The 16,452-nt window shown below is 36.5% G+C and overlaps 11 protein-coding genes across 11 annotated transcripts; 7 read left to right on the top strand and 4 right to left on the bottom strand.

The window, feature by feature from the left end:
- Nucleotides 1-190: 190 nt before the first annotated feature.
- On the top strand, nt 191-2,458 carry UTP4 (small subunit rRNA maturation protein UTP4; the record flags this gene model as incomplete). Its single annotated transcript, XM_003677084.1, has 1 exon — nt 191-2,458. One exon carries the CDS (start codon nt 191-193, stop codon nt 2,456-2,458), a length of 2,268 nt encoding a protein of 755 aa, XP_003677132.1.
- Nucleotides 2,459-2,756: 298 nt separating this feature from the next.
- Nucleotides 2,757-4,334, top strand: PEP7 (phosphatidylinositol-3-phosphate binding protein; the record flags this gene model as incomplete). Its single annotated transcript, XM_003677083.1, has 1 exon — nt 2,757-4,334. The coding sequence occupies one exon, from the start codon at nt 2,757-2,759 to the stop codon at nt 4,332-4,334; it is 1,578 nt and encodes a 525-aa protein (XP_003677131.1).
- A 218-nt stretch (nt 4,335-4,552) lies between these two features.
- Nucleotides 4,553-4,840, top strand: TIM11 (F1F0 ATP synthase subunit e; the record flags this gene model as incomplete). The annotated part of the gene is made up of 1 exon (XM_003677082.1): nt 4,553-4,840. One exon carries the CDS (start codon nt 4,553-4,555, stop codon nt 4,838-4,840), a length of 288 nt encoding a protein of 95 aa, XP_003677130.1.
- Nucleotides 4,841-6,862: 2,022 nt separating this feature from the next.
- On the top strand, nt 6,863-7,936 carry NCAS0F02900 (uncharacterized protein; the record flags this gene model as incomplete). The annotated part of the gene is made up of 1 exon (XM_003677081.1): nt 6,863-7,936. The coding sequence occupies one exon, from the start codon at nt 6,863-6,865 to the stop codon at nt 7,934-7,936; it is 1,074 nt and encodes a 357-aa protein (XP_003677129.1).
- Nucleotides 7,937-8,078: 142 nt separating this feature from the next.
- ASP1 (asparaginase ASP1) lies at nt 8,079-9,227 on the bottom strand (the record flags this gene model as incomplete). The annotated part of the gene is made up of 1 exon (XM_003677080.1): nt 8,079-9,227. One exon carries the CDS (start codon nt 9,225-9,227, stop codon nt 8,079-8,081), a length of 1,149 nt encoding a protein of 382 aa, XP_003677128.1.
- A 182-nt stretch (nt 9,228-9,409) lies between these two features.
- Nucleotides 9,410-9,628, top strand: DAD4 (Dad4p; the record flags this gene model as incomplete). Its single annotated transcript, XM_003677079.1, has 1 exon — nt 9,410-9,628. One exon carries the CDS (start codon nt 9,410-9,412, stop codon nt 9,626-9,628), a length of 219 nt encoding a protein of 72 aa, XP_003677127.1.
- Nucleotides 9,629-9,944: 316 nt separating this feature from the next.
- On the top strand, nt 9,945-12,047 carry SWA2 (auxilin-like protein SWA2; the record flags this gene model as incomplete). The annotated part of the gene is made up of 1 exon (XM_003677078.1): nt 9,945-12,047. One exon carries the CDS (start codon nt 9,945-9,947, stop codon nt 12,045-12,047), a length of 2,103 nt encoding a protein of 700 aa, XP_003677126.1.
- Nucleotides 12,048-12,253: 206 nt separating this feature from the next.
- YFT2 (Yft2p) lies at nt 12,254-13,015 on the top strand (the record flags this gene model as incomplete). The annotated part of the gene is made up of 1 exon (XM_003677077.1): nt 12,254-13,015. The coding sequence occupies one exon, from the start codon at nt 12,254-12,256 to the stop codon at nt 13,013-13,015; it is 762 nt and encodes a 253-aa protein (XP_003677125.1).
- Nucleotides 13,010-13,855, bottom strand: MCM21 (Mcm21p; the record flags this gene model as incomplete). Its single annotated transcript, XM_003677076.1, has 1 exon — nt 13,010-13,855. The coding sequence occupies one exon, from the start codon at nt 13,853-13,855 to the stop codon at nt 13,010-13,012; it is 846 nt and encodes a 281-aa protein (XP_003677124.1).
- Nucleotides 13,856-13,984: 129 nt separating this feature from the next.
- NCAS0F02840 (cyclin family protein) lies at nt 13,985-14,692 on the bottom strand (the record flags this gene model as incomplete). The annotated part of the gene is made up of 1 exon (XM_003677075.1): nt 13,985-14,692. The coding sequence occupies one exon, from the start codon at nt 14,690-14,692 to the stop codon at nt 13,985-13,987; it is 708 nt and encodes a 235-aa protein (XP_003677123.1).
- Nucleotides 14,693-15,201: 509 nt separating this feature from the next.
- OMS1 (putative RNA methyltransferase) lies at nt 15,202-16,449 on the bottom strand (the record flags this gene model as incomplete). Its single annotated transcript, XM_003677074.1, has 1 exon — nt 15,202-16,449. One exon carries the CDS (start codon nt 16,447-16,449, stop codon nt 15,202-15,204), a length of 1,248 nt encoding a protein of 415 aa, XP_003677122.1.
- Between the last annotated feature and the right edge of the window lie 3 nt (nt 16,450-16,452).

The following is a 16,452-nucleotide window of genomic DNA, read 5'->3' as shown; positions in this document are numbered from 1 at the left end:
ATTTTGATGTTTACATTTTAACAATTGATGTTGACGGTTACCCGCTCAGCCAGAAAAAAATTTCGAAAAATTTCAGCTCATCGCATCTCTCGAAATTGGACTCTATAGAAACGACCATTCATAGCACAACCTTGGTAGACCATAGTTTAAGAGGGCCCAAGAATCAGAGTCGGAAATAACCACGAGAACAATGACTTCTTTGCAAGAACAACTACTGATCCATAGGTCTCGTTTCGCTGACCTGACTCCGGGAAATATCACCGCGTTAGCATTTTCACATAAATCTAACATTAACAAATTGACACCATCTGACCTGCGTCTAGCTGTAGGTAGATCCAATGGTAGCATTGAAATTTGGAACCCACGTAATGATTGGGTGCAAGAATTGGTGATCCAAGGTGGCGTAGGTAGATCCATTGAAGGGTTAGTTTGGTGCAATGTGCCCGGTGAGCCATTGAGATTATTTTCCATTGGTGGGTCCACTGTAGTCACCGAGTGGGATTTGCTTACAGGGTTACCCATAAAGAATTATGATTGTAATTCTGGTGTTATTTGGTCTGTGGCTATTAACGAACAGATGGATAAACTGGCTGTAGGATGTGATAATGGGACTGTTTGTGTTATCGATATTTCTGGTGGACGTGGTGTCCTAGAGCATGATTTGATATTGACCAGACAAGAGGCACGAGTTCTAACTTTGACTTGGAATGGGGATTCATTTGTCATTGGAGGTTGTTCTGATGGGAGGATTAGAGTTTGGTCTGTTCAAAAAGATGATGTCAACAGAGGCAGACTATTACATACCATGAAAGTGGATAAAGCCAAGAGAGAATCTACGTTGGTTTGGTCTGTTTTGTATTTAGCAAAGACCAACCAAATTGTTTCAGGTGATTCAACAGGATCTGTTAAATTCTGGGATTTCCAGTACGCTACTTTAACTCAAACATTTAAATCCCATGAAGCAGATGTCCTTTGTCTCACGACGGATGCCTCAAATACACATGTATTTAGTGCAGGTGTTGATAGAAAGATTTTCCAATTTACTTCTAAATTACAAGGAGGGAATGCATCCTCACCAAAATGGGTCAATTCATCCAATCGTTTATTCCATGGTAATGATGTAAGAGCTATTTCCTCATACCAATCAAAGGGTGCAGATTTCTTGGTATCTGGTGGTGTTGAGAAGACCCTTGTCATTAGTTCCTTATCCTCATTTTCAGATGGTAATTATAAGAAATTCCCTGTGGTTGTACCCTTTATGAAGAATATACTAATTAATAAAGAACAAAGATTAGTTGTTATGTGGCATGAATCAATTATTAAAATTTGGATTATTGGAACAGATGTCGAGTCAGAAAAGAACTACAGATTAGTTTGTAAACTGACTTTGAAAGATGAACAAAATATTAACACATGCGCCTTATCTCCAGATGGACAAGTGTTGATTGTTGGAAGACCATCTACGACGAAATTATTCCACTTGCAACCAATGGGCACAAAATTAAAAGTAACCAAATTGGATAATGAGTTCTTATTGAAGACTGGTACCAAATTTGTTAAATTTATAGATAATTCCAGAATTGTAATGAGTTCGTCATCCGATGATATTTACACACTAGATTTGGAAGGAGAAGATGATGAGGCTCCAAAAGAATATGAATTAGAGGATTTGCCAAGTACCAAGAGTAGTATAAAGATTCCTTATATGAATAGAATAAACCATCTAGACGTATCACTTACACATATTGCGGTTTCTCGTGGATGTGGTGCTATTGATCTCATCAATTTGAACACAGGTAAATCAAAAACTCTTGTACGTTTAATGAATTTCATAACATCCATGGCAATCAATGTGAAGAGAAATACGTTGGTGGTAGTCACAGCAGAGAATAAGATATATGAGTTTAACATCCCAGAGGATGATGATACTGAGACAGAGCAAGGAGAAGAGGAATCATTATTAACGAGATGGTCCAAGAATAATACTGAAAATATGCCTAGAGAAATTCAACAATCAAAAGAAAAATGCTTGGGAATATTTTTTGACGATTCTAATGAAGATAATGTTTGGTTTTGGGGATCTACATGGCTCTCCAAATTCAATTTTGCCCTTGATCTTCCTCTTAATAAGAGAAGGAAGCCTAAGAAGCATACTCGTGACGGGTTAACTATCACTGATGAAAGTAATTTTATGAATGATGATGAAGAGGAAGAAGATGTCGAGATGGAACTTTCAGAAGATGTGACATCTCTACTAGAGTCAGGTCATAGAATAAAAGCCATCGCCGGGGATAGTAAGGGAAAAGATGCTCAAAAGGCATTCTTCTTCACCGATAAATACAAGCCAATTCTTTTTGCCGACTTTGTGGCTAACAATGAGTTAGTTATTATAGAGAGACCTACCTTGATGGTGGCTAGTCAACAAAAAGCGTTCAATTTGCCAAAGTTGAGATTTTAAAGATAGGCAATGCATTCTTTCTTTTGAATTCTAAGATCTTTTATTTAATATTACATAAAAGAAAAGAGGAGACGGTCTATATAGCTCAAATAACTGTATAATAACTAAGCACATTTAAAACTAACGAACTGTACGTCTCTATTGAACATCATGTTCGCATTTTTTTGATCTTTTAAGCGCTGTCAAAAAAAAATCCATTGTGGGATAAAAATTACATTAATGAAAGGTACGCAATGTGTTGGAAATCTTACAGTACCAGCAAAGAATAATAGAGAGGGTATCGTTAAGCTTTGGTATTATGGTATTAGACAATGTTATAAGCCCTAATCCGTCGTTTACATCAGTTGAAAGTGAATTTGAAAATATTAATTGCCCCATATGTTCCAAGGAATTCCATGATCTACAAAGGTTGAATAAGCATCTTGATACCGACCATAAATTGGGACTATCAACTCAAAGTTCCAATGAGATAACCTCGCAGTCTAGGGATACCAGTCTGAGTTTACAGAGGGATTCAAATGAGAAAGCTCATATTTCAAGGGTTCGTTGGAAGAAACCAAGTAGAAATCTGAAGGAGAACAAATGCCATGGTTGCAAAAGGATAATGAACAAATCGACTGGGATGGTTAATTGCAGGAGTTGTGGGGAGTTATTTTGTAGAATACATTGTCGGAATATTATTAAGTTGAATTTAGAAGCAGATTATGATCCTATTGATGGTTCATGGTATCACTGTTGTAATGAATGTTTTAAGAAAAGGCCAGGATACAACGATTTCGGACAAGTGAACGATTTGACCACAGATTTTGTTAGTGTGAGAAGTTCTAAAAACGAAGATAAGAAATTAAGACAGCTACAGCTAGAAAATAGGTTAATTCGGCTGATTGATGGAATCACTGAGATATATCTACGAAACAAGGATAGTATCGTAGCGGCATTTCGAATGAATATTGAAATTTCGAGATTTGAGACTACTGTTACGGCATGGAAAGATGATACGGCTGTTTCACGTTGCAATATATGCTTGAAGCAGTTTGGTTTATTGTTGCGAAAACATCATTGCCGCCTTTGTGGGGAAGTCATATGTGATGACGGAACCACTGCTTGTTCATCACCCATCCCCATAAATGTATTACTTAGGACTACCCAAGATTTACCATACAAAATGAAGAATATAGATTCACTTGATTTGGAACATGAACTGCGATTGTGTCGTAACTGTATTCAAATTATTTTTGTCGGAAGAAAATTTAAGCAAGATTTGCTTCAAAAGAAGGCTCTGATCTTAGAGAAGTATGAAAGTATTCATAATCTCTCTTTGGTAATAGACAAACTTTTACCTCAATTTAAAGACATTTTGTCTAAGATCGAAAATGGGAAGGATACAAATACGTTACCGGTGGAGTCTGACATTAGGGAGCTAACAAGATTACGTGAAAAATCATTACGCTCCTTATCGACCTATAACAATGTAAGCAGACAAATTGGGATTATTAATCCTACGAATGGTTCTGAGAAACGAATTCAAGAAAGTATTAAAATAGCATCATCCAAATATATAAATGAAAAAATGCTACCATTGAAGACGATTCCGGCGATTTTGAATCCATTAATGAATAAACCTCAAGAGATCGATTTACCACAGACTAAAAAGTTTTCTGATTTGTTCAACACTCTGAGCATTAAAGAGATTAAGTCACTGCGAGAGGAGTTGATGGTATTAAAAGAACAAAGTTTCATGATCCAGACGATGATAGATGCGGCCAAAACGCAGCGTAAATTTGACGAAGTGACGACCTTGGAGGGTAATCTGAAGGAATTACACGACCGTGCCACAGAAATACAGGGCAAGCTGGGGTCAGAAGGATTCGAGTAGATTGTCTATTATTATTGCTATTACTGACACCTATTAGATCGCGTCACACGGCCACCGCGCCGGTGTTAGGGGAGAAATCAGTGCGCTTCATTGGTGAATCTGAAAGCTGGAAATTCTATCGAGGATTGATTAAAACAGAACAGGCTTCATCAAATCTCGACCAACAATCCTGGAACAAAGATTGTAGCATAGAAGTAGCATACGATACCGTTATTGAGATGTCCACCGTTAATGTTTTAAGATATACCGCCCTTGGGCTTGGATTGTGGTGTGGGTTCAGAAATGATTTGTTCTTGAGGAAGAGTGCTGCTCAACGTGATGAGGAGAAGCGTTATAATGACGAATTGGAGTTGATCAGAGAAGCAAGGAGAGAGTACACCAAATTATATCCAGTGCAGAACAGTTCTTCCAGTGGAAAATTAGAAGATATTAAGTTAGATGATCCTAATCTAGATTTTGCTCAGGTTATATTGCAAGCTGTTGATTCGTTGAGGACCACATCCTGAGTTGAGTTTATGCAACATTACAATCTATATTAATCCATATATTCTTATTTACCCGTTGTATTTTGGGTACCATTGAATAGATATTCCATGTCGATAATACAAATTTAAAATTAATTATATCTTTTATTTATTTACAAGCTTGTCCATTAGTTCTGGAACTTATGTAATATTTAATGACGTGTTTTGCTAAACACTCTCCCTGGTGCCATTCCGTATAGTTCCCTAACATTTGCAACGTTAGTGTCCCATTCACTTCTCCATACGTGAGCTCCGATTGGATCCAATTTATACTTCTTGGCGAATGCTCTTATGTCAAAGTTCTCTCTCTTAACATCCTTTGGTAATTCAGTAAACTCACTATCTTGTCTGAATACCCAAACGGCAAACCGTTGTTTCCCAATATTCTTTTCAGGAACAGGGGGTAAATATGATACCAACACGTTCGAAGAGTCGTACTTCCTTGGATCAACAACATTGTCATTATATCCAATTTTCACATTACACAACCCGTAACATAATGTAGTCTTATATGAGTCCTTTTTCAAATCTGGAGTATCTGGATTAACAATCAATATAGAGTAACGTTGACTTGTTGGATCAATTGTTTCATATTCCTGGATCTTAAAGATCGGTTCCAAGGAAGTCACATTTGAAGATAAGGTTTCACCTGGTGCCACCCATTTATTAACACCTGTTGAAAAGGGAAACTTGATATTGACCTCTGCACGAGGTACTAACGTGGGTAATGTGTCAGGTATCACGGCTAACGTCTCCAATCTTTGCATGAGAAGCATTTGCGCTTGTGATTCCCAATGTTTTCTCCCCAAATGTCTATAGATAGGTTCTCCGTAGTCAATAATGGCGGGATTATTGTTTAATTTATCGTGAAATTGGAAATTATACTGTACTTCAGGATTGTAAAGTTCTGCTTTCACTAACAGTTTTTCCTTTTCCTCGACGGTCGCTGACTGTAATTCATTATAGGCCTTTTGGGCACGTTCTTGTAAATATTGATAACTTGTTTGAAATATATCGTCAATTAATTCAGGGGATCTATATTTTACACGATTCATCTTCCTTTTCAAGGATGGGGGGCCAGTTACTGTCGAGCCTTCTAATATATATTGTTTAGTTCTTTCAGAAGGTATGCTTAGGGATTTTGATCTGGTTTGAAAGTCGGACCATACCCCTCCAGTGGATTGGCGAAGAGCTCTGCTTATGTGTAGACTTCTACAACTTAGCTGCCTCGTAATATGAGCTGGCATAACTTTTGACAATCTCACTTGAATTCTATTTGCAATAAGCTTGATTGTTTTTGATAAGTTAGGTCTCTCATATTCTTAAACTCGCATTTAACGTTATAATCTTGAAGACGCGACCGGGTTATCTGGTATCGGAATAGTGTTTTTTCTTCTTTAATGAAACAAAAGACAAAATCAAAACCTTTAGTTGGTTTAGGGTAGTGATAGAAACATTTGTTATTGAAAACTTGTTTACAGTTTAAAGATTTCAAGTCTTTCAAAAAAGAATTTATCATAATTTGCTGATTGTTAATCATATAAAAAATTAGATCTTAATAATATATATAATATCCAAAAAAACCTAATAAGCCATTTTTCATAATATTGTATTCTTTGGTCTCTATACAGTAATAGGTATCCCCAATCTTATTATAAGAACTTTTTACTCTACCTCCTTATTTGTGGAGTATTGGAAATTGAAGCTCTACCCGGTATTCTGAGGTGTCACATTTTTTTTGAAAATGACAAGTCAATGTAGAAAGTGAAACCAACATAAAACCAAGGAACCGTCAAGGATCATTATAATTAAAATATAAAATTGATTAGAGTATGCTCGAAGGATTTACAAAAGTGTTAATCAAAGCCATACTTTGCCTTTACTCACTTAGAGGTTCTTCAGGTTTGCTCTGTATCATTTTATGATATACCACCAAAAAAAGTATGGTATCAAAAGTCCAGTAAAAGGCAGAGTATAAAAAGATAGATATATTTCAAAGTTAAAATGCATAACCCATACTCCATTTATGAACATCATTCTCCCAAGTCTAAGAAAACAACTCGTAAAAATATCCGAAGATTAGTTGCCATTGAAACAACGTCATTTACAGAAGAGGAACAGAATCAGGAAGTCAACATGTCACAAGCGCTAAAGAGGTCAATCTCTAGTAATGCGGTAAATAATTTAAAAAGAAGACCTTCATTTTCTGGTCTTCATCGAACTTTATCGCAAACAAGTTGTTATAGTACGGGATCTGCCATGTCTGCTAACCTCAGAAATGAATCTTTTAATGAATTCATGTATTTCCTAAACGGGGAAGAATACTATAATAAAGCCAATTATTTATGGGAAAACTTGCCAAAAGAAACCAAAGATGTCTTTGTTGCCAGAGTATCAACTAAGAAAAGAAATTTGAACAAGGAAGATATGACTTACAATGACATAAAGGATCTATTTCAAGGTCAGACAGCTCCCACAAAAGGATCATTTATGCAGTATAGAAAAAAAATTAGCCCTTACTTTCGTCAGGAATCTCCTGGTATGCCAGAGTCAACTATTTCAAAGATTATTGGCCAACTTTATAATAATGAATTAACTGAGAAAGACAGAAAACGGTTAAAGAGAGAGGCTGAACAATTTTATAATAACGAGACTCAACATAGGTTAAAGGAAGCAAAGAAATATATTAACAAATCTAATAAGTCAAGCTGTGATGACCCATTTTTGGAGCAGATGGAACTTTGGAAGGGTAGAAAAGAACTCGCTGATAAAATAAAAGAATTAAATACTTTGATGACAAAGTTAGAAGTCCCTTCCCATGCGGTGAAGAGCTCGGGAGTGCCAACTCCCCAAAATAAGCAATCTTTAACACCAATTCCAGTGGAGAAGTCCACATTTAAAAAAAAGAACACAACCACATCCGGAACTACCATTAAAGTCAAGGTTAAAGAAAATAATAAATCAACTACATTCGCAGCCTCAATAACAAATCAATCAAAGAAGTTGATGAAAAAGTTCAAGAAGAAGAAGCGTCCTGCAGCTTTGAATCTTTACAGAAACCCTGAAGATAAAGATTAGATTTTAAAAGCTTAATTAATAAATTTTTCTCTATATATCTTTTATAATGTTACTTTTAAAAAAAATAATTATGAAATTAATAGTACATTGGCAGAATAGTATCTTCCCCTTTAATTTATCAGATAATATTTCGACACTCTACTTATGCACCACCATAAACACCTCTGAAGACATGTCTTATTTCTCCAATGGAATAATCTTGTGCTAGACATAATTGTAATAAAATTCTACTCTTTTCTGGATTTAAATACCCAGATGCTACAATATTAGATTCCTTACCTTCTTCAGGAGTGGGCAAGTTAGCCACAGGAATCATACCATCCATGGATCTCTTGGAGTATACAATAGGGATCTTACATTGCAGACATATCTTGTTAACCTTGTCAGGCATAGAACCAGCACCCATGGTAGCTATAACAATCCCATCGTAGTGATCTTGAACTAACTCTAGTAATTTTGATGTGATAGATTGATGACCATAAAGAATACAAACCATAGGCAGATGGAAATCACTGGCCTCATCTGTCTTATTCTTCAGTTTAAATTTATGGCAACCCTGTGGTTTTACAGGTGGATAATAATAATGTATTTCATTATTAACAAAATTCCCCAAGTACCCTTGTCTAACGTTGAATGAATCCAAACTATTAGCATTTGTCTTCGTAATGTAATATCCAGCAGATATTTGATCGTTCAGTGACACCAAGACACTTCTGCCTCTTGATTTAGGATCTGAGGCAATACAGATAGCTTGGTATAGATTCATGGGTCCATCTGCAGAAACACTGGTAGATGGTCTCATAGAACCGACGAAGACAATTGGAACGTCGCCAGCATCAATAGTGCTCTCTATGAAGAATGCGGTTTCCGAAAGAGTGTCTGTTCCATGAGTAATTACAATACCATCAAAACTTTGTAGAGATTCTGAGACGCCCTTATATATCTTGAACAATAAAGATTCATCAATGTTTTTGGAATCAACATTACACAATTGTTCATATTCAATTTCACAAATACGTGAGATGTCCGGAATTGCATCAAGCATATCTTGAATGGACAGATCGACGTGATATCCGGCTGTTTGTGAAGAATCAGCTCCCTTGGAAGCAATAGTACCACCTGTACCCAATATTTTAATTCTAGGAAGAGAGCGATGCTGGGATGCAGCAATGGTCAATATAGCTTCTTCCATTTGGACTGGCGACACATCTGGATTATTGCTTTGCAACGTGAATTGTGAGTTCTCGACGTCAGGACAAATGGTTGTTATGGCTACTGAGTCGTTTGGCATCCTTGTTGATTCGAGAACCTTGCGAATTATGTAATTTTAGGGCAGTCTTTAGGGAATTATTGTCATCTTGCCCATAGTCTACCTTTTTAATAATTGAAAAATTTTCTTGGCTGAAGTGAAAACAGCATGACTCTTGCTCAATACACATCCAACAAAGACCAAACAAGAATACACAAATACCGATGGAGAACCCCTATGAACAAGTACAGAGTAATATTTTGTCACGAATTATAAGGAACGTGGAACGATTGAACCAGAGCGTGAGCACTTTGAACCAGGAGCTGGAGATCATAAACAAGAAGAACAAGAGCTTGGAAATAATGGGCCAAGTATCTGAGAATTACCATAATAGTATGCAATTCAATTTGGAGGCCACAGGAAACAAGAAACAACCTATTTAATCGAAACCCTAGGTGCCGTAACATCCTCATGACATAGATTGTTTACGCAGCCACTCAATGCAAGTAATTCCTATCCTCACCAATCTAAATAAAATGTAACAATATATAAACTAAACTCCATATTCATCTTCTTTAATTCTTCTAACTCTACTAAGTCCTCTAGCATATGTAGGAGTAAATAATCATTGTTAGATCTACTCTGAGAAAAACTGAAAATAAAGGATTAGCTGTCCATTTCATCAATTTAGAAACATTAAAGCCCAGTCTTGAATATCAAGCAATAAAATAACTATACCACTGAGCATCCTCAGCTGTAATGTCAGACCCATTTGCCGACCTTTTGACCTCATTCAAAAACGGTAAGGATAATGCCAAGAGTGAACCAACAAAATCTAACATATCTGCCACCCAAAAACCAGCCAGCGCTTCTCCTAATATATCGCAGTTATCTATAACACCATTAGTTCCAAGTCCGTCCCCCAATGTATCAATTCATGATGATTTTGATGACCTTTTTGGAGTATCCTTAGGTCAAAATGGAACCAATACGATTGTTCCCAAGCAAACCGTGAAGACAGAAACTGATGACATCGACGCTGCATTTAATGTGTTTCAGGCTACACCAAGTCAATCAATAAAACCTGAAGCATCTGCTCCTAACGATATAGACAGAGATGAGGAAGAATATGTTGTAGATGAGGTAAAAGATATGGAAGTTGCCAGGTTAATGTCCTTGGGACTTTCAATCGATGAGGCTAACGATCACTATGATAAGGGAATATTATATGAAAATTTGTTGGCTAAGATGAAACAAAACCAAAGACAGAAAGAGAGAAGGAAAGTTGAAACCCAACCAACAAAGAGGAATTCCAACCCACCATCTGCGAATAATAGATTAAACGACAGATTCGATAATACTTATGCAAACATCCGTGATTCAAGAACACGAGGTGGTGACCTATTTTCAATGGCAACTGATTTTCTTTATAAGGGAAAAGAATTTGTAGATCAATTAATTGCATATCCAGAGGAAAATAATCGATTGTTGAATTACAGAGACGAAGGGGCCCAACAAGGATTTTCCTACAATCCAATATCTCCTTCTAGACCTCAAAACTCTCTGAGTAGGATAGATTCATCTAGTTCTTCCTTTGAAGATGCTGATACTCCTCTAGGTGGCTCTTCCCTACAGAATCAACAGCTACCTGATGATAGTTCATCGTCCATCTTATACACATCTAGAAGAGACAAGAAAAATGCTGCTGCAATACAGAAAGACACCAAACAAGATATTCTTTTAGATGACTTTAATTCAACTGCAAATGGTTCACAATCCCCATCCATATCCTCATCATCTAAAATCAATACTGTTGGCACCCCCAGCACCACTTTGCTAGACTTTGACGATGATTCTAGTTTTAATGCTTCAAACACCCCTTTCGTAAATGGTAATAATAACATTAATAATAATGTTAACTCTTCTTTACCGGTCATTCCAATATCACATATAGAGTTATCCGGGTATGCCGAGTTCAGGAATCGTGGTACTCAATATTTCAAAAATGGAGATTATGTTTCCTCTTTCCAAGAATATGAGAAATCCTTGAACACATTACCAGTGAACCACCCCTTAAGAATAATTGCGTACTCCAACATTATCGCATCAGAATTGAAAATAGGTGAATATTCCAAGTCGTTAAAAAATTCAAGTTCTGCATTGGAAATGTTCCCCGATGACACTGCACAATGGACTGCTGTAATCCAGGATAGTGATCCACAGAGAACATATAAGGATATATGGCCCAAAGTGAAGTTGAGGCAAGCTGAGGCGCTAGAACATATTGAGAGTTTCAAGGCTGCACTATCTTCATATCAAGAATTGATTGAGAAGGGATTCGCAAATGACAAGATCATGGATGGGAAAAGAAGATGCCAGAAGGTCTTGAATCCAACGCCCCCTCCTGTGGTGAAGACACCTCGTATTTCTACACCAAAACAATCCCCCTCACCTGTGCCTAGGAAAGCCACTTCAAATTCAAAGGATGCAGTATATGAATCTGTAGAAAGATTGAAGAAAGAAAACGCTACTTCTCAAGAGGTGGAGAAACAGAAATTGGCATTATATGACAAAGTATTTGCCAAAGTTGAAACCTGGAAGAATCGAAAAGATACAGATATTCGTCATTTACTTGCAAACCTTTCAATTGTTTTGACGTGGTGTGATTGGAAGCCAGTAGCAGCTTCTGATCTAGTTATGCCCAAGAAAGTGAAAATTACTTATATGAAGGCAGTTGCAAAGACTCATCCTGATAAGGTTCCTGAATCTTTGGAATTAGAGAACAAAATGATTGCCGAGAACGTTTTTAGTGTACTAAGTGTGGCCTGGGATAAATTTAAGATTGAGAATAATATGAGTTGATTCATATATATAGCGTTTATACACATATGTTAGATACAAATAGAATGACATTAACGTTAACATTACATATCTATGTTGATAAAAAACTGTGATAACGCGAAAGACACATTTTAACTATTTTACGAATCAAGAAAATACAATAGTTGCATACAATAGTGCTTGAAAAAGGCTATGAAGAGAACCGCGGCTAGAACTATTAATTGTCGATGAGGGCCTATTTCAAATGGCCAAACGTTTGTCTCGTATATCCGACAATCCTGGTTTTAGGTACCATAATCAACACAATCGTTAGGGAAGAAACTTTGGATCGCCAAAAACATGAATATTACATCCTTAGTTCGAAGAACATATTGAATAGAGTATTTGCTTATAATGGGAACCTAATATGGGCCATGCTGTTTGGCATGATGGCATATTTTCAGGTATGGATAAGGATACGAACGCAAGATTTATTACCGAGAGATGCACAAATAATTAATCGACAGAGATTACAACGCTTAATTAAGCAATACATTGTTAAATTCGTCTTGAAATATTTATTATTATTCATTACATTTTTATTTATTGATGGGTTATTCCTATTTACTGGTGGACAATGTACATATGGGTTGGGGATATGGTCAGCTGAAAAATGTAAAAATGAAGGTGGTCATTGGGAAGGTGGATTCGATATTAGTGGGCATTTTTGCTTCTTAATGAACGTTAGTTTAATACTGTGGTGTGAGTTATCCATCCTGGAAAGATACTTAAGGGATGAAGAATTAGAAATGGAAACCATAATCACTAACTACTCAGTACTTCTAAAATGCATCTTGTATCTTTGGATGTCTATGCTTTGCGTTACCGCCATTTATTATCATACATTACTAGAAAAAATTCTGGGATGTCTTCTTGGATATTGTTGTCCCTTGATAATGTATTGGCTGATACCGAACCACTATAAATTAAACCATATATTGTATTCATGATGGTGATAATAATAATAATTTTACATATACTTCTTTGGCTAATAAATAGATATCGTCATGATTTTCAATTTTAATCATTGTCCTCCATGTTTCCCTTTTAGATTCTCCAAAAGTATTCGTTACATTAATATATTTGGGAATCGTATGTTTAATGATGGTCCAAAGACCTTCTCTGTTGTTTTTTGCTTCCTTCTTCAGGATTATATAGTAAACCTTTGATGGCTGATTGAATGGATCTAGCCGTATTCCAATCATGTCAGATTCCAAATCATTAGGGTCAACAGCATCAAAGAAACTAATACCAACAATTCTAAAGACATTTTCTAACAATCTATACTCTTTTTGTAAATGTTTGTTTTCCTCCATTTCATCTTGACCGTTTTTTAAGATCAATCTTCTCTTGGATGGGGAAGAAAGCATTTCTGTATTTAGAACATCAGCTACACTAGTGTCAAACATCTTGTGTTCCACTGGACGCTGATTTTTTAATACCCATTCATGCTCAGGTAAATCATCATTTTCATTATTCAACTTGGATTTCTTAGCGTCTTGAAATGCCTGAATCTTTTCATTATCCAACTTCCTTTTCTTATCACTTTCTTCTTCATTTGAAGTTGATCGTGACGATTCTGTGACTGATGGTTTACTTAATAAGATTTCATTTAACTGTGGGAATTGCGTTATCAAATCCGTAATTTCGTTCACAATGGGATCTGAGGTGGAGGAGGATCTTGGTTTGAGTTTGGGCTTCGATTTCAATTCATCCCTCTTCTTAGTGAGTGCTTGAACTTCGGATTTGAGTGCAGCAATATCTTGTTCCAAATCAACTATCTCGGTCATTAGGTTGTTTGTCTTATTGATCACTTACTTGTTATAATTGATGAAAAAAAATGTTGTTTTTAAAGTTATATGCTAAATACAATAAATGTAAAACAGTAATAAAAAGACATAGTTCTATAATTTATATAATTACATGTAACCTTTAAAATTTTCATCAGGGGGGAAATCATTGGATAATGAATGTTTCTTCCTCCCGATAGAAGAAGAATTATTCTTCAAAAAAGTTTCCGTTTCCCAACTCAGTAATTGTTCATTGCTAACGAACAACTGGAAGTTGAGTTTCTTTAAACACCACCTTTCCATAGTGGAAATATTCTTTGGTTGTAAACCAGTAATAAGAGACCAAGTCTTCATAGAGAATGTAATATCATTTGAAAACTTATGGGCTAATATTAAGCAATTTAAAAAAGTTCTCTTAATAGAATGAGCAAAATCTGGGATTTTTCCTGCTGAATCAGCACTAGTATTTTTGATATTAGAATGCAATCTATGGAAATAGAAAGTGGCCAATAATACAATTTTTTTATTTGATTTTGATCTCTTGATTATCTCATTTAGGAATGGTAAGGTTGATTTAAAGTCGTTTGGAATAGTTGGAGTTGAATAATCCTTAGATGTAGTTGATAAAAATGATGCGATATTGATAATGAATAATTTATTTGAAGAAGAAGGTGATGAAGGCGATGATATTTTCCCACTTATGTTATGATTATGTTGTGTGGGTTCATAAGGGGGAGTTTGGTAAATGCAGTTTGAATTAAGGGTAGAGCGAAATTTCTTATCAGTGAGAAGTTGATTCTTGACATCTTCCTTAGTGATGGGAGTAACTTGTTCCATATCTTAATAATGTAATATGATGATGTATAATATTCTTGTAAAGCTTTTTTTTTCTTTTTTCTATTTTATTACAACAGAACTTATGTTCTAAGTTCAAAATGTCCTAATAACCTAACCGTTTTAAGGGTTTTAACTCAAATGTAGATGCCAGCCATGTTGGCAATAGCAAAGAGACTAGATGGGCAAAATACAACGAATTTAAACTAGGGAATCTGCACTTCGATGAGGAACGATCGAGAGTGGTGAACGGATGAGCGGTTGTTTGTGTGTTTGTGTGTTCCGAGTACGAGTACTAGACGAAACTCACCTGGCGGTTTGGGTATCTTGGTAGAGATGAACAGTGACTAGCAGAAGACAGGACAAAGCGGGCTTCTTATACTCTTTGGTTTTCTTTTCAGTGGAAAAGTCCCTATGACACATTCCATTTTTCCCTCGCCTTTTTGAAAAATCGTGGTTTCGGATGAGTCAACTGGTGACTTTTTGATTTGAATATTTACAGGATTCTACATCTATTTAATGTTACTCTGGCTTGACTCCAGCTTGCTCTTCAGCGTGGATCCTACGTATTTCTCCATGAAGGCGATCTCCTCCTTCTTCTTGACGTCTCCCTTGCGCTTCGCCACAATGCACCAAGTGGTTCCCAAGTGGACACGCTTCTCTTCCACAATCTCCAAGTCAGAGTCGTCCAGGATCTCGCCCAGGTCCAAGTTCCATCTACAACCCCAGGTGGCTAATCTCTTCTCTGCCCTGCGGTCCAAGATCTTGTTAATGAAATCGTAGGTACCTCGACCGTGCTCTAATAGGATAATCCTTCCACCTGGCTTTAACAACGTGACAAAGTTGTTCAATGCCTTCACAGGGTCCTCATGCGAGCAGAGACCAAACGTTTCCACTATTGTATCGTACTTCACTCTTATATCTTCCCCCTCCTTTCCCTTATTATTTGTTTTGGCCAAATCGACCAAGTTTTCAGCATAACCAACAACAAAGGCCACTTTCTTGAAGAACCCAAATTTATCCTTGAACTTCTTCTCTGTAATTTCTACCATCTTCTCCGAGGAATCTAAAAACGTGATGGAATTTATCTTCTCTGGATTCAAGTATTTGATATTTCTTCCTGTACCACATGAAACCTCAAGAACATCACCGTGACAATGTTTCATGACCCATTTTCTTCTCTTGCCCAACCCGATCATCCTTTCTTCGAACGAGATACTCTTATCATATTCATCGGCCTTATGTTCATAGAAATCTGTAGTGTCTCTAGCAGGTAATATCATTTCATTCAATTTATTTTCATCATTATTCTCCAGGACAATTCCATCAAAATTCTCTAAATCAGGTTGTTCCTCTTTCAAAGCAGCATACTGCTTCAATTTACTCACATCTCTAGTCCTCAACTTCCCTTGCAACTCCTTCACCCTAAGTGTTTCCCATTCATTCTTATTTGGTTTCTCTAACAACTTTTCCAATTCCTTATCCTTGGCATACAATTTCTTCATGAAATCCACACCATAAACCAAGAAAGCAATATAAGCCACAATCAACCACTTCGTCATCCCCTTAGAAAACTCCTCCGACCTTACAACGGCCCCCCAACGAATCAACCTGTAGGGAGAAGCCAACATTTCTTCGTATCTTTTCTTAGCACGTTCTTGATCCTTAGTCACCCGTGGTGCCTTCCACATGAGAGTGGAAGAGAACGGTCTCGACCATCCCTTGGTGAGACCCAGCGTTACACATCTTCTGACTAGCATTTG

Source organism: Naumovozyma castellii, chromosome 6 (genome assembly GCF_000237345.1).
Source record: "Naumovozyma castellii chromosome 6, complete genome".
NCBI lineage: Eukaryota > Fungi > Ascomycota > Saccharomycetes > Saccharomycetales > Saccharomycetaceae > Naumovozyma > Naumovozyma castellii.
This window is presented reverse-complemented; position numbering and strand designations above follow the sequence as displayed.